General features: G+C 36.6%; 2 protein-coding genes and 1 pseudogene across 5 annotated transcripts; 2 read left to right on the top strand and 1 right to left on the bottom strand.

The window, feature by feature from the left end:
• Positions 1–928: 928 nt before the first annotated feature.
• LOC148587846 (putative mannitol dehydrogenase) lies at positions 929–3,785 on the top strand. The gene is made up of 5 exons (XM_088513151.1): positions 929–1,314; positions 1,432–1,545; positions 2,490–3,003; positions 3,114–3,267; positions 3,443–3,785. The coding sequence occupies exons 1-5, from the start codon at positions 1,217–1,219 to the stop codon at positions 3,646–3,648; spliced, it is 1,086 nt and encodes a 361-aa protein (XP_088369277.1). The 5' UTR covers positions 929–1,216; the 3' UTR covers positions 3,649–3,785.
• Positions 3,786–5,768: 1,983 nt separating this feature from the next.
• On the bottom strand, positions 5,769–10,920 carry ELO1 (Paxneb protein-like protein). 4 transcript variants are annotated; one of them, XM_059582365.2, is made up of 10 exons: positions 10,740–10,920; positions 10,363–10,569; positions 9,741–9,893; positions 9,370–9,596; positions 9,196–9,271; positions 8,573–8,729; positions 7,720–7,798; positions 7,273–7,432; positions 7,095–7,186; positions 5,769–6,509 (listed from the first exon to the last, which is right to left on the bottom strand). In XM_059582365.2, the coding sequence occupies exons 3-10, from the start codon at positions 9,871–9,873 to the stop codon at positions 6,342–6,344; spliced, it is 1,092 nt and encodes a 363-aa protein (XP_059438348.2). In that variant the 5' UTR covers positions 9,874–9,893; positions 10,363–10,569; positions 10,740–10,920; the 3' UTR covers positions 5,769–6,341. The 4 variants fall into 4 exon arrangements, with proteins under 4 accessions (XP_059438348.2, XP_059438347.2, XP_059438349.2 ...); XM_059582364.2 differs by lacking the exon at positions 10,363–10,569; XM_059582366.2 differs by lacking the exon at positions 10,740–10,920 and having other exon boundaries at positions 10,295–10,375.
• Positions 10,921–12,603: 1,683 nt separating this feature from the next.
• Positions 12,604–14,034, top strand: LOC132172676 (putative UDP-rhamnose:rhamnosyltransferase 1 pseudogene; annotated as a pseudogene).
• The last annotated feature ends 2,393 nt before the right edge of the window (positions 14,035–16,427 follow it).

Below are 16,427 nucleotides of genomic sequence, written 5' to 3'. Positions count from 1 at the left end.
GACAATTACTCGCCTATCGATCCAAAATTTTAGGGGCAGTTTTCAAAAGAATCGGAAAAATGATTTCCTTCGTCAAACCTACAAATTTTACTGTTGCCAAAATGATTATGCAGTTCTCAAAATAATTTTCCATTGGTTAGAGCCTTATTCCATTAAGAGCATTATGCGGCCTAGCCAAATTCCAATGAGGCGACATAGTATAATTTGATAAATCCTATCCTCCCTTTTTATAGAATAATGATATAAGGAAGATTAGATTTCTCATATATTCTTCCTAAATGTAATGCAATTTTTAAAATCACCATTGAATTGAATTTTAGATGGTTATTATTGAATTTCGATATATTGGTGATTTTAAAAGATACATCACATTTGAGAGGAATATAGTTTAAAATGATTTGAGGTTGAATAATTCTATTGATGTTGAACAATGTATTTATACACATACAGATCAGATGTAATCTAAGTAAGTAAGTTTGAAATACAAGGAAATATCAATCTATCTATCTATACATTTGAAATACAATCTATCTATCTATCTATCTAACTAAGTTTGAATTTTTGGGTACCTAACTAAGTTTGAATTATAGGGCTTTTCCAGGAAAGACAGGACTCCCACACGCAAGACTGTTGACATAGTGGATGGACATTGGATATTGACATAAAAACACGAAACATGCAGCACGTGCTCTGTTAGCCGACATACGATGAATTCCAACAAAAGAGCAATTCTTTAGCACCACAATACAATATAGGATATATTGGACTGTCGGCTTGTAAAGGCGAAAATGGCATGAACCTCATTGTTCATGCTGAGAAGCCACAATCAGGAACTGTCGTCCAGCAAGACTTAAGAGCTCGCTAGCTCGATCACCTATATATATATAAAGCACACACCCTTGTTAGGAAATTAATCAATCCTATTTCCCAAGAGATCTCTATTTTCTTCTCTCACTCTACAACACCCTTTTTCTTCTTCTCTCTTGTTCAACCGTTTTTGTTGCTTGTCTCACAAATTAAAACAAAGCTGACATATTCCTTCTCCTACTTGGAGAAGTAAACCAGCCAATTGGAGAATTAAACAGTACGCCCACATGCTTTAATAAAGTCACACAACAACAACCCCAGCTTGTGGCGGCCTAGACATCACCCACACGATCATTATTCATTTTCATTTTTTGTTGCTCTTGCTTTCAACGTGCGACAAAAGATAGAAATGGCGAAATCACCAGAGCAAGAGCACCCCAAGAAGGCCTTTGGATGGGCTGCCAGGGATTCTTCCGGGGTCCTCTCCCCCTTCAAATTCTCAAGAAGGTCCACTCTTGTCTCATTCTTTTTTTGTTTCAATCCAAAATTTTATCATGCTTTTCGAAATTCCCCTTTGATGTTGTGAATTCTTGGTTTGTGTTAAAATAAACGGCATGTCTGCAGAACAACCGGAGACAAGGACGTAACATTCAGAGTTCTTTATTGTGGGATATGCCACACCGACCTTCACATGATCAAGAATGATTGGGGCACCTCCACCTACCCCCTTATCCCAGGGTATGTTTTCCCCGAGGTCTCTATAACTGCCTTCGTAAACAAGTTTTAAATTTATAATTGAGAAATGTTAGGTGTTTTCTTAGTTCTAAATGGATGTTATTTTCTAAAAATCAGGAGAGAAATAATTTCTTTTTTGTTAATTAATAAAATAATATCCATTTAGGACAAGCAGAACACGAAGAAACTACCTAAGATCCCCCTTTATCAATTACTTGATGTTATAATAATCATAAGCAATAATGGATAAAGCATGTCAGTATTTCTCTAGAATCTAGTAAGAGACAGAGTCGTGTAGCATTAAGGTGCAATTGTTTTATTGCATACGTTTCTATAGGTTAAGAAGTTGTTGTAGGCTGTCAATCAATCTCAATAGGATGAGCGAGTCCAAAATATTGCATCATTTCACAGATGTTATAGCCAATTCAATTAAGTCTCAACAATGATCAAGTTTGTTCTGTTCTTTTGCTTTGTTTTTTTGTCTTGTATTAATGTTTGTTCTATCTGTTATGTTGTATTTTTGTGGGTTTTAATCTCCTATAATTACTCTAGTTTGATCTTTTTATGAAAAAATTTTCATCAACTGGAAATCATTACTCCCTTTCAAGGGATTCAGATGTAAATTCAGTATCTTTTCTTCAACAGCCTCCTTTCGGTAGGTGTTGTTGTTCAAAGTTGGTCAACTCTTTGGCTTGCTTCAAACACAACTTTAATTGTGTCATTTCTTGGTCTGTTGGACAGGAAATTTTTTGGTCCATTTCCTATTTGTTTGTATTTTTGTATTGTATTGTTGTTCTGAGTTTGTTGTTAGGGAACCAAACATTTTTTGGTTTTTTTATTCCTTGTACCCTCTATCCTTATTTGCTTAGAAAAAAAAAATGTTCAAGTTACCAGCCGGTCCAGAACTACCTCCTGTCTCTGATTTCATATTTGGATATATAATGCAGGCATGAGTTTGTTGGTGTTGTGACAGAAGTGGGGAGCAAGGTACAGAAATTCAAAGTTGGAGACAATGTTGGCGTAGGCTATGCGGTTGGAGCATGTAACTCTTGCGATGACTGTTCCAACAACCTTGAAAATTATTGCCCAAAAATGATCGCCACCTCTGGCGGCAAGTACCACGATGAAACCACCACATACGGCGGCTACTCCGACATCATGGTTGCGGACGAGCACTTTGTGGTCCGTATTCCAGACAACCTACCGCTTGATGCCGGTGCTCCCCTCCTTTGCGCTGGGATTACTGTGTACAGCCCCTTAAAATATTATGGACTTGACAAACCCGGCATGCAAGTGGGCGTGGTTGGCCTTGGTGGGCTAGGCCATGTGGCTGTGAAGTTTGCTAAAGCTATGGGGGTTAGGGTGACAGTGATCAGTACCTCACCCAAGAAAGAGAAGGAAGCTTTGGAACATCTTGGTGCCCACTCGTTTTTGGTCAGCACTGACCAAGATCAGATGCAGGTATTGAAAAATTGATAAATGAATTTAATCGTTAATTTATATATCAGAGTTACCAATTATGTATATTATATCTAAGTTTCTGATTTTATCAACTGTACGTATATACGTAGGCTGCCCTGGGCACATTAGATGGTATCATTGATACGGTCTCGGCAGAGCATCCTCTCCTGCCTCTAATTAGCCTGTTGAAGTCACATGGAAAGCTTGTCATGGTTGGTGCACCAGAGAAGCCACCAGAGCTACCAGTCTTTCCTTTGATAATGGGTAAGCATATATATATACACACACGGCATTTAACAATTTTGGCATTGAAATGAATGCTGTCTTTTTCACACTTCTCTAGCTTCGTTGTTATTGGGTGGTAGCTTCTTATGGCTGTTGCCTGTGCATTTGCAATGGGAGACTATATTAATTATGAATATCATGGAATCACATGCAGGAAGGAAGATGGTAGGTGGTAGTTGCATTGGAGGCATGAAGGAGACACAAGAAATGGTTGATTTTGCAGCCAAACACAAGATAACAGCTGACATTGAGGTTATTCCGATTGATTACGTGAACACTGCCATGGAGCGCCTCTCGAAAGCAGATGTGAGATACCGATTTGTCATCGACATTGGGAACACATTGAAGTCGAGCTTCTGATTTTCTGCTGCCGTTGGTGCGTACGATGATATGCATTTTGTCTTGTTTGTCTGTTATCTGAATAATTTATTCAAAGATGTAAGAGGTTGCAATTTGGGATTAATAATAAAAAATGAAGGATACGTTGTTTTGGGATCTATATTGTGTACCTTTGTGATCTTGTCCCTTAATTTTTTTTAAGGGTTCTTAGAATTTTTAGTTTGCGACATAGATTTCTAAAATGTAATGACTATTTTATAGGCGATTTGTATGAAATAACTATTCCTTGTTGCGGGTGGCCACGGCTTCCCCCATTGCCAGGGACAGAGCCAGCTTTGAATTTGGAGGAACCAAGGCTAAAAAATTTTTGAAAATGGACCAATTGACAAAAAATACCTCAAATTTTTTTTTTTTTAACCATAATTTCTTTTTTTTTTTTTGCCTTAGATTTTTTTTTTCTTATAATTTGGGGGGGTGGGGGACCAAGTTCACTGCTGCTCTCCCTCTAAATCCGTCTCTGCAACCATTGCCATCAAGAGTAGCAATAAGCCTAAAACCACTCCCAAAAGGCATCGGGGGTGACTGTGACCATCCCCAATGCTAATCAGAGGCGGCCAGGCCACTCCCAAATCCCTTGGGAGTGGTCGCACCACCCTTAGAACACCTCGGATTCCAACCCAATGAACTCTGGTCAACCACCTACTAATTGAAAATCAAAGGTTTTTAGTTTTTTATTTTTTATTTTTTATTTTTTAAAAAAATAACATAGATAAAAATGAGTTTTTTTTTTTTTTTTTAAAGAAAAAAAAATGGTTCCCCTCCAACTAAAACATATTTATTATCACGAAACTAATATAAATTATTATTTCATTCTACCTTCCTCTATTTTAAGTAATAATTATTCATTTTCTTAACATAATGAGTATTCCACGTGCCAAATGAGGTTCTTTTCGTAAAAACCTTTATATAAAAATTGTCTTTTTCTGTTTGCCCTCCATTCTCCTTAGTAAATACTTTGACCCCTTCAAGTAAATCTCATTCCTGAAAACAATATATAGTTTCACCATACTATTATACTATATATACCCCCTTTAACCCTTCCTCATTCGATTAGAATATATATATTCATCATGGCACAGTCACACTACAGTTCCTGCCAATATTACAATGCTTGCTACAGTTACACTACAATGTCTGCCGACACTATAGTATTTACTTTTTCTGTTAAATTTTCTAATGCAATTTTATTTAACCGCTGGACTCTGTCTATAAAAGGACAAGTCTCCTTCATTGTAAGGCAGAAGCTTACAACCTAAACACCTGAAATCCCTCTGCAACCATCCTGCTGCTTTCTACTTGTAATCATTTCTGCTTTTGTGTAACCTCACTACTTCCAGTTTACGTTTGAATTTGTAAGTACCCTTGTTAATCAAATCTTTCGATATCTTTTAATTATCTATTTGTCTTATTTCTCTCTTACCCTTTTATGCGCTCCAATTTCGCGCCTACTCTGAAAAATCTTGCATCATGTTTATTTTAATTGCATATACCTCCTACATGAATGGTTCTACTGCTTTATTTTCAATTATTTATTTTGATACATCTCCCCCTCCATGGTATCTCTCCCTCCTTGGTATCTCTTTTAATCATAGGCTCTTCTCCAAGAACTCACAATACATACCCTTAGCTAAAACTAACCCTTCACCATACCCTAAGACGCCAAACCCAGGCTTAAGATGGGACTTATAGGTCAACCGAAGTTACCTAACGGGATGGTTGGTTTATAACTAAGAGAAAGAGATATGAGGTAAAGAAAGTAGAAGATGGGAGCTAATGGAAACATGGATGGTTATATATATATATATATATATATATATATATATATATATATATATATATTACCAAAAAGTTATGATGATTACGTGCTGGTTGGCAAACCCAAGCTCTTCTCGTTCTATTTTAAAAAAATAAATAAATAAAAGAAATTACTCCATACCCTTTTAGTTTTGACCCAGTGATAAATAAGAACTTAAGTTTCAATTTTAACAATTAAGAATTTGAGTACAAATAGGACTGTCGGTCAATTTATCCGTTCAATTTTTAATGGTAGAAGTGTCGAGGGCATTTTATCGACGCAATACTAATGAAATCAGATTTACTTGTATCAAAAAGCCATGGCACGATATCTTGTAATGCCCAATAAATTAAAAACAAAATACAAGAAATGAAAAGCTGAAAATAAAATTATTAAAAAAAAACAACAACAACAACCACCCCCACTCTCACAGGCGAGGGATAGGGGTGTAGGGGTGGATCTGCACTCCATCCTTTCTCCCACCCTGAACCCCCACAGTAGGGGCAGATCTTAAGGGGGAGGGGTGGCTCCACCACCTCACACCCCCACAGCGGCTCCGCTGATCACATGTACATATCAGGGGCAGCGTAAATTTACTTCAATGGCACTAATGACTCTCAGTTTCCTAATTCAAAAGTGGTATGAAGCAGTCTTCTACACTTTGGCAGCAAAGATATGTAAAACGCATAATGCCCAATTCAGATGATAGTACTGCTAAGGTCAGTTGAAGATCAGAAACCTGAAGGACTTTGGCAGCACAGACCAGCAATTTTTCTGGCAATGGCTGAGCATTCTCGAAGTACCTTAAACAAGATGAATTGCATACCGGCTATAGGGAGCAGTGAGATTAAGTTCGGAACTAGAAATCAAGGGTCCCAGACTTTGAAGTTCCAGAACAAGTGGCAGACGTGCCATACGAACTCCCACTTGAACTGTCGATTGGGGCTTGATTTAGACATTCTAAAACTAAAAATCTCCGCTTTTGCAACTTTATTGAGAATGTTGTCGCCTCAAGAATCACAGGAACCTGACAACAGGTTTATACCAACAAGGTAAAGTAAAAAACAAGCTACAAAAAATAACAACCAGAACAGGAAAATGACCAGATTTTCTCAGGAAAAGAAATTTCCCATTGAGACAGTTGTTTTATGAACAATTAGGAAAGAAACAATTAGTGAATAACAACGAAAAAAGTTCAAGAACGTAAGCAACAATGATGGCTAAATATGACATATTTAGTTGCCCGATGGGATGAAACAAACAAAGACAAAGCCAATGATAAGTTAAATTATAGAATACAACAAACAAGGCAATACAATAGGGCTAACTTTTTTTTTTATAAAAAAAAAAAAAAGAAGAAAAAAGTTCTATAGGGCTAAACATTGATTGAGAAAATCACACACTATAAGACAAGCTCAATGAACAAGTGCATAGGAAAGCAGGTCTTTGTGACTTTATGCATGAGTGAGACCCATACAAAAAGCAGCAGCCAACTGCCACCCAATAGAGCAATAGGCAGATCCGTGGGTGTATTTGCACGTTCAACTTGCACACATGTGCATGCTTTCATGTAAACATACAAAGATCGGGAAGAAGCATGGCTTAGTGTTACCTGGGTATTAATACGTGCTACTTTGTGTACATTCAGAAGACCAACCATCTCCTGGTAACCAGTGAGGAGTTTTGCCAATTCCTTGTCCTCGTCTGAAACAAGAACCTTCTTCAAAATTATCTTTCACATCTAACTAAAAATTACTGTGTAAAATCATTTGTGAAAGCTGGCACTAAACCTGGGATTGCTCTCACAGACAGCAAGGTATCCGCCATGTGCTGCCATCTTCTAGAGAACGATGGTGAAAGAAGGGAAGGTGGAAATGTCACAACAGCAACTGCATTTGAAGACCGGATCATGCTTCTCAGAGATCTAATAAAGGAAAGCATATCCCATTCCTGCAATGGTGACATGTTAACAGAAGAAATAATACTAATACAGGTTGGTAGCATTAAAATGCCAGATCAAAATGTGTTGAAGAAAACAGACTCGAAAAAGGACCAAGATTGTCAAGGATATGACAAAATGCATTTATCAGGTTCAGCTATGAAGTATAGAAAATTTCTCTGAGTATAAATAAATCGTAGCAATCCAGCAGAAATGTGAAGCAAATGAAACAGGACGTACTCTTAAAGCAAAGATTTACTGTAAATAGGATCTTAAAACAAAATGCAACTAGACTAACCATGTTAGAATATTCGCATTGTGGGGAACAAAATGACTGGATGGCAATACGACCAGCAGGGGAAATGTTGCCATCATTTCTGGGAATGCCATGCAAAGAAGGTAAGAATCATATCTCAGAATTGAAAAATTCAAAAGACAACACAGATAAGTATGAACCACTACAAAATGCCATCAAGTGGTGGATTATTTTTATGACAAGCCATGTATTCTTGTACAAAAAACAGAATTTGAGACCACTAAGAAGAAATAGATTGGAAGCATTAATATATACATTAAATAGCTCAAAGATAGATATATGCATCAAGTGACTAACAAAACGACACGAGAGAAACAGAAGCCAAATTTGGCAGAAAGCTCAAATGAGTTTTCATGTCATAGGATCTATAAACATAGTTGACAGAGCAACTGTTCATATACAACCTCATGTATAATTTCAAGAATGTCGCACAGCACACAGTAGACAAGGTTTATAACACTAAAACAAAATCTGTCTCAGAATCTACAAAGACATCTGTGTCAATGAAGTCAAATGCCAAATCATTTCAGCGTCTACATCCTACAGCCATTACCACATCTGCATTCTTTCACATAGAAGTTCTGTTTTCCTATATTGATATTTTATTGCTAATTTCAATTCCTAACCATATCTCCCCCTCTCCCCCCCCCCCCCCCCCCCCCCCATGAAAAAAACTCCCCTTCCCCCTGCTGGTGCCCAGCCTTGCCTGTGAAGAAAAACGTTAAAATGGCAAAAGAAGCTATCTTGAAAGCCAAAATGGTTTTAAAAAATTTCACAAACCAAATTTGACTACTTACCTAAGTAGATATGTGATAATCAAAGAATATGAAAATACCTTGGAAATTGAGTCAAAAATGTGGCACAACGATTGCGGAGAGCAGCAAGATCTTGAGTTTCTTGAATGCTGACACAATCTATATGCTGACTACTTAGAAAGTGCCTTTCTAGGGGTTTCCGCAAGTCAAAGTCATTGCAGTACTCATGCTTACCATCTGCATGACTATAACATAATGAGCTTTTTCCATGATTGCACACTAACAAACTTGCAAATTTGTAGCATGTCTTAAGTGACAACATGAAGTATTCATCACATAAAATAAACCAAAAATAAATGTAAATTGCATAATTAATAGACTGTTTCACCTCTTTTTTCTGAGCAATGGACTGTTTCACTTGTGATATCCTTATAGCCACCCTTGAAAGAGTGCGTAATAGCTCACTAATAGAGACTATTGCACTGAAGATGAATGGGGCCACTAGGGAAAAGATTAGTTTTTTCATGGGTACATTACAGTATTTATGTTTGTGACTATATATGACAAACTAAGATTGTGAAAACTAAAACTTCTGCTGGGGAGATAGAAAAATTTCCTAGATCAGGACAGTTTACATATAAGCAGCATTGGCATAACTTGAAGTATAAATAAAAAAGGACAGAGTTGTTCTAGACAAGCTTACCTCTAATGCTATCAAAACTCTGCTGATGTTCATCAAAGTATTTCTTATATTGCCAAGCAATCCTCAAACCCTTTTCCTGCAATTTGCACAAATACACTCTTTGAATTCTTGATGTTCACCCAAATCAGAAATCAGATAAATAAACAATGGAAAGAAATAGAAGAAGTGGGTCACCTGTTCAGGATCACGAATGCGAGATTTATCATCTTTGGCTGACCCTGGACTAGGCAAAGTGCCCAGAAATCCTTTCGGGTCTTTGGATGGACTGGCATACAGAAGGGGTTGCTTGTGAACAAGTCCTTGAGACATAAAATTCCTCAACAAAAGCATGTGATGAGGCGCTTCTGCATCTTCCATCACCATGACTAGGCTTCCCAAAGGAAACCCACCGCCTAAAATCTCTACAAATCAAAGAAGATTAATAAAAAAACTTCCACGAATGCAGACTACACAAGTAATTGCAAAAACAACAATGATTTCATTGCTTTTACACGATTCAGTCCGTAAGTAATTCCAAGAAAGTAGTAGCAAATGTAGAGAATTACTATCAAGGTCTGGTATCCCAGAAGAGATAAAGATCGTGCCATTGGGACCATACTTGAGCCCCGGGTTAGTAGATGAGGGTACGGCTGCGAGGTTGCGAGAGAAGCTGCTCGTCCGAGACTTGGTCGTTGCCATGACTACGTTAACACGCTCTACTGCATTTTGAATATGCATAAACAAAATAGAATCAAACCAATAGCAATGCTCATAAGAAAAACAAACTGATAGCTATCGTGTTCATAACACTACTCATTACCACATTACCTTTATTGGGTGCCCTTATAACATAGAATGAATTCAATGAACCCCATAAATTTTATTTTTCTTCTTTCTTTCCCTTTGAATGGTCCCAATCACAATTCAAAGAACCCCATAAATTAAATACTATGATTTCAATTTTAACTGTTTGCAGATTTGATTCTACGGAAAAACTACAACAAGGAATACCATAACAGCCATACACGCTTTTCTTCGAACAAATGGTGTGCAGTATTATCAGTTTAACTATGAAACATAATTCAGGAAAAACTAGCTGCGGAGTGAGAACAAGTAAGACCTAGTACACAACACTATGCTCTAGTCGGCTACTGAGACGGAGAAGAAGAAGAAAAAAAGGTAGCTGACCGAAGCGCCGTCGGGCACACGTGCGATTCAAAAATCTGTCTTTCTATTCCTTTTCTTTTCTCGTCTGTTTCCGGGCCGAGAATAACTTCTGTACGGTCTTTGCACAACTAATACCTTTGTGCCCTCCAATGAGAAAATGACAAATCAACGTGGATCAATTCAGAAAAATAAGCAAATACACTGGATTTCACCTCTTCAATAACTCATCTGCGTTAAAAATATATAGTACAAGGCATTGATGATTCAAATCCCTTCAATAGACATGCAAACATATTCTGCAATTACCCCTTTTCTAGAACATCAATTTCCAAAATGTTTTTGAAGAGAGACAGAGAGCTCAACCTCTTGCTGCTGCGGAGGAGAGAGGGAGAACTTACCGACGGTAGCTTGAAGAACTGGCGGTGATTCTCAGATTCCCGACGTGGGCCTCGTGGAGTGGCTTGACCGGCGTCGTCTGTCCTCGCCAACGGCGTGCTGGAGGGCGGCAGCGTGTTGGCCTGTTGGGCAGACGAAGAGAAAGAGAACCCGTTCGTAATTTTTTTTTTTCTTTTTTTTCAGAAATCCTTCAAGGAGTTATAGGATTAAATACAAATTTTATCGATTTTATATCTAATCATAAGTTTGTAAAAGTTTTTCAATTTGTTTATAAACTTAATATTTTTTTAATGTGTAAAATCTCACTTTACTGCAACTAATAAACAACTGACACGTAGCCAAAAAAATTTACATAGAATAGACATGAAATTATTGAAATGCACAGGATTGTAAAACCCATTGAAAATTTTTTGTCCATTGGGTCTGGCCAGACTTTTGATACACCGTCGGCGACTTCTCCCCTGCAGGAGGATTTCCCGGCAAATTTCCACCGCTTTCTTTTCCACTGTTTTTAACAGAGCTAAGCTTCTCTTTTTTTTTTTTTTTTAAACGCATATGAGTTATTGAAAAGGTGCAATACAGTGTGTTTGTTTATTTTTCTTAAGCTGTTTGATGCTGATATTTTTTTTATTTTTTTATATGTCCACAAGGAAAAGGAAATGAGTATTCAAATGAGTGACCTTTACTTTATAGGGTGTCATCCACATTATCTCTTAAGGAGAATTTGTTTGTTTTTTAAAATAATGATAGAACTTTTATTTTTTATTTTTTAAAGTAGATGTAATTTTTAAAATAATTATTAAATTAAAATTTAAGTATAATTTATTTAAAATTTAATAATAATTTAAAAAATAATGTCAATTTTTAAGAGAATAAAAAAAACAAAAAAAATATGGTAGCAAAGTAAAAGGTTCTTGTCTCTTTGTGACTCCGGGTTCAGTTGTTTGAGTAAAATACAAGACACCATATTTTTTTTGTTTTTTTTATTCTCTTAAAAATTGACATTATTTTTTAAATTATTATTAAATTTTAAATAAATTATACTTAAATTTTAATTTAATAATTATTTTAAAAATTACATCTACTTTAAAAAATAAAAAATAAAAGTTCTATCATTATTTTAAAAAACAAACAAATCCTCCTTAAGAGATAATGTGGATCACACCCTATAAAGTAGAGGTCACTCATTTGAATACTCATTTCCTTTTCCTTGTGGACATATAAAAAAATAAAAAAAATATCAGCATCAAACAGCTTAAGAAAAATAAACAAACACACTGTATTGCACCTTTTCAATAACTCATATGCGTTTAAAAAAAAAAAAAAAGAGAAGCTTAGCTCTGTTAAAAACAGTGGAAAAGAAAGTGGCGGAAATTCGCCGGGAAATCCTCCTGCAGGGGAGAAGTCGCCGACGGTGTATCAAAAGTCTGGCCAGACCCAATGGACAAAAAATTTTCAATGGGTTTTACAATCCTGTGCATTTCAATAATTTCATGTCTATTGTATTTTACTCAAACAACTGAACCCGGAGTCACAAAGAGACAAGAACCAAAATGCCGATATATATGATGTGGTTATATATATCGTCATCCCGTCAATCAAGGTGTCGTGGAATGCGACGTCATGTGGTTCCCACACGAATGTCCCCACTTTGAAAAGTATAACAGTGCCCCACCACTCACCATTCTTACCTGTATTTCCACGATCACTTGTCAAAAGCCCTTTTCTTTTTTTCTTTTTTTCTTTTTTTCTTTTTTATTTATTTATTTATTATTATATTCGACTTGTCAAAAGCCGTTATTAGTATATATGAGCCACAGAGAACAGCGAAGATCAACATAAACTCTATAACTCACCACCCTGAACTCCATGGCAGAGCCGAAGAAGCTTCACATAGCCATGTTCCCATGGCTAGCCTTTGGTCACTTAATTCCATTTTTAGAGCTCGGCAAACTCATAGCCCGAAAGGGTCATCATATTTCATTCATATCAACCCCAAGAAACATTGAACGCCTCCCGAAAATCCCACCAGATTTAGCACCTTCGATTACTTTCGTGAAGCTGCCCTTAGCCCACGTAGAGAACTTGCCAGAAAACGCAGAAGCCACCATGGACGTACCACACCACATAGTCCCATACCTTAAGAAAGCCCACGATGGTCTCCAACAACCTTTGTCTCATTTTTTAGAAACTTCGGCTCCTGATTGGATTATTCACGACTTTGCCCCTCACTGGTTACCACCAATCGCTACAAAGCTAGGCATCTCCAGGGCATTCTTCAGTATTTTCAGCGCATCATCGTTGTGTTTCTTTAGACCTTGTCCAAGGTCGCACGATCCAAGTACAAGGACGGAGCCCGAGCATTTCACTGTCCCTCCCAAGTGGGTCCCGTTTCCAACCAAAATAGCGTATCGGTTGTTTGAGGCGAAGAAAATATTTGACAACCATAAAGATAACAATGCTTCTGGTGTTTCAGATCTGTTTCGTGTCGAGATGGTGCTCCCAGGCATCGAGGCCTGGGCTGTTAAAACCTGCGTGGAGGTGGAAGGTGAGTGGTTGAAGCTCCTTGGAGAGCTTTATGATGATATACCTGTAATTCCAGTGGGCTTATTGCCACCCTCGGCGCAAGAAAGCGGAGACAACAACAAAGACAGCACGTGGGATACCATTGGTGAGTGGTTAGAGAAGCAAGAGAAAGGATCAGTGGTTTATATAGCACTCGGAAGTGAAACTCAACCAACTCAACAAGACTTCACAGAGTTGGCTCTTGGTGTTGAGCAATCGGGGTTGCCCTTCTTTTGGGCTCTAAGAAAGAGAAGCAGCTCCGTCGGTGGGGATTCAGTTGAGCTACCGGAAGGATTCGTGGAGCGAACCCAAGGTCATGGGATTGTTTGGACGGATTGGGCGCCTCAGCTGAGGATATTAGCTCACGAATCGGTTGGGGGTTTCTTGACTCACTGTGGTTGGAGTTCGGTGACAGAGGCATTACAATTTGGACGCGCACTCATTATGCTACCCTTCTTGACCGACACAGGATTGATAGCAAGGTTTTTGGAAGACAAGGAGGCAGGAGTTGAGGTGCCCAGAAATGAAGAAGACGGCTCGTTTACAAGGGAGTCGGTGGCCGAAACGTTGAGGTTGGTGGTAAACGATGTGGAGGGAAAGATTTATCGAGACAACGCCAAGGAAATGGCCACCATATTCGGAGACATGGACCTCCAGTCCACATACATGGACAAATTTGTTGAGTTTCTTGAGAACCACAGGCATGTCAACAAGGGTACGTTGAGTTAATCTTTTGTAAAAACTGTGAAAAAAATAAAATAAAAGCGAAAAGACTAAGCAAAATGTCCTCGCCAAAATGTATGTAAAAACTAATCGGCAGTAATTTATTAGCATGAATTTGCCTCGTTTCCTATACCTAAATAATGTTTTTTTTTTTCCTCTCAATAATTGACAAATTACTGCTGTTTTTTATTTTAATACAGATGTCTCCAAGTGGTAGCTATCCACATTAATGTTTTTTATTTTCAATAATTTATTAGCATGAAAGGAAGTGTTGTAATTAATATAGAGTAGTGATTTATATAATACTGTGCACACCAGTGTTATATATATATATAATATTTATATATATATATATATATATATATATATATATATATATATTATTGTTTAAATAATATTTTAATTATATTTTATAATTAAATAACACTGGCATGCATACTGTTCATGCACGCTAGTGTTATATAAATCACGCACTACTCATTAATATATATGTTTACAAAGGTTTCACTTAAAAAGACTCAATTTGAGACAAGATCTTCTCAATTTCATTTGAACTGGATACTATTTGGACGAGTATTTTTATTTTTTCATTTTTTGAAGGAACAAAAATACCCATCCAATATAAATTTTTTTAATAATTAGTCAATGCCAATTCATTAAACCTTCAAATTAAATAGTACATAGCAGTCATCATATGCATGTGCAAACCTATATATTGAAGTTTTGAACTATTTCCGTAACCCTAATTAAAGAAAGACTTAAATTAGCAAATATTTATAAATTATGGCAAGCTGTAGTTAAAATTAAGGATGGGTAAATTACAAGTTTTGTTGGTATATGGTTATGAAATAGTATATAAAGGATACCAAAAATCAGTGAAATCACTCATATATATTTTACTCAGCGAGACGCTGACATCCACTTATGTTAAATAATGTGGAATATGATTGATTATACGATGATATGATATTTGTTCCCCAACCAACCGTCCACTTTTGACAAAATAATTATAGGTGTCCAACATAAACATTATGGTACACAAAATAACGCATGTCGGTCCCACGCCAAATATATATATATTTCACACATGCATCCAGCACAGATTCGCTCCAAGCCTCCAACTAATCCCCATGCGCCGGTGCATGGCCCACATGCTCCATCCAGATGCCTCTCCACCGCCGCAGCTGCTGTCTTGCAGTGGCGGAGCCACGTTGGTCTTTGGGGGTGCCACGGCACCCCCAAAGATTTAAAAAAAAATATTCTTTTTTCCTACCCATGTAACTCACGGCACCCCCAACGACACACTGCACTGTGTAGTAGTAGTCCTAGTGGGAGTTTCATGTTTGATTGTTCATTTGTTTGAACTTTGAAGGCTTAGTCTTGAGATGGGAAGAGAAGAGGTGAGTCTGGCGAGGAGTGAGGAGGTGAGGAGTGAGGAGTATTATATCGTGAAAGGTGGAAAATTGGAAATAGAAGATAAGAAATGAGTGGTTAAAAGATAAGAATGAAATTTTTTTAAGGAAAAAAAAAAAAAAAAAACTGCAAGGAGTAGGCTGTAGGCTTGCACGAGTTTATTTTTTATTTTATTTTTTTCTGAGAAGTAGGCTTGAGCGTGAGTTGAAGACTGAAGTTTAAGGAAGAAAAAAATCATAATAATAAAAGAAATAATTGGAGACAGTAGAAGGGTGAGTTTTACGGTAGAAAAAAAATATATTAAAGAGAATAGGTGAGGAGAACTAAGACAAAAAGACGAAGATAGGCGTTAGTGGAATTTGAAGGAAGAAAAATAAATAAATGATGAGAGTAAATGTAAGCATTAAATTCTAGAAGGAATGAAGTGGAATTTTAAGGAAGAAAAAAATTTTAAAAAAAATAGAGGAGTAGGTGTGAGGATGTGAATTGTTTTTTTTTTTTTTTTTTTTGTGAGAAAGTTTAGAATACAATTTAAACTAAAATAGAAGTACTAAAATTAATTAGTGTGGGAGGAAGTTTATAAGACAATTTAGAAGATAACTTTTTTTTTTTTTGGTTCAATTATTTCTTTTTCTAATTCATTATTTGTTTTTATTGGTTTACAGCATTCGGCTAGACCTTATTGTGTTTGGTTCGTTTTCAAGAAATCCCTTAAGATACCTCTGATTCACTATTAATTGCGCTCAAGTTTATTTCGTAATTAATAAGTAGTTTGTATTATTATGTCTTTGCGATAGGTAGATAATATTTTGAATGGTTACTTTGTTTGTTGAAGCTATTGTTTAGCTTTTTGTTGTTGTTGCTCAATCATGTCTATAGCAAGCTAAACACTTCTGTATTGGGAATGAAAGTTTTTTTTTTTTTTTTTTCTTCATATAGTGCCAACACGTTACATTTCTAATATATCAATTTGAATACGAATTTTTATA

The sequence above is a fragment of the Corylus avellana genome, chromosome 1 (genome assembly GCF_965113065.1).
Source record: "Corylus avellana chromosome 1, dhCorAvel1.hap1.2, whole genome shotgun sequence".
Taxonomy (NCBI): Eukaryota; Viridiplantae; Streptophyta; class Magnoliopsida; order Fagales; family Betulaceae; genus Corylus; species Corylus avellana.
Note: the sequence above shows the minus strand (reverse complement) of the source record. Positions and strands in the feature narration are given on the sequence as shown.

Coding starts and splice junctions, on each gene's coding strand:
- LOC148587846 (XM_088513151.1), top strand. CDS start 1,217: ATGGCGAAATCACCAGAGCAAGAGCACCCCAAGAAGGCCTTTGGATGG. Junction 1,546..2,489: donor ACCTACCCCCTTATCCCAGG/GTATGTTTTCCC, acceptor TATATAATGCAG/GCATGAGTTTGTTGGTGTTG. Junction 3,004..3,113: donor CTGACCAAGATCAGATGCAG/GTATTGAAAAAT, acceptor GTATATACGTAG/GCTGCCCTGGGCACATTAGA.
- ELO1 (XM_088513132.1), bottom strand. CDS start 9,912: ATGCATATTCAAAATGCAGTAGAGCGTGTTAACGTAGTCATGGCAACG. Junction 7,799..8,572: donor TTTTTGACTCAATTTCCAAG/GTATTTTCATAT, acceptor TGGCATTCCCAG/AAATGATGGCAACATTTCCC. Junction 7,187..7,272: donor GTCTGTGAGAGCAATCCCAG/GTTTAGTGCCAG, acceptor TTCTTGTTTCAG/ACGAGGACAAGGAATTGGCA.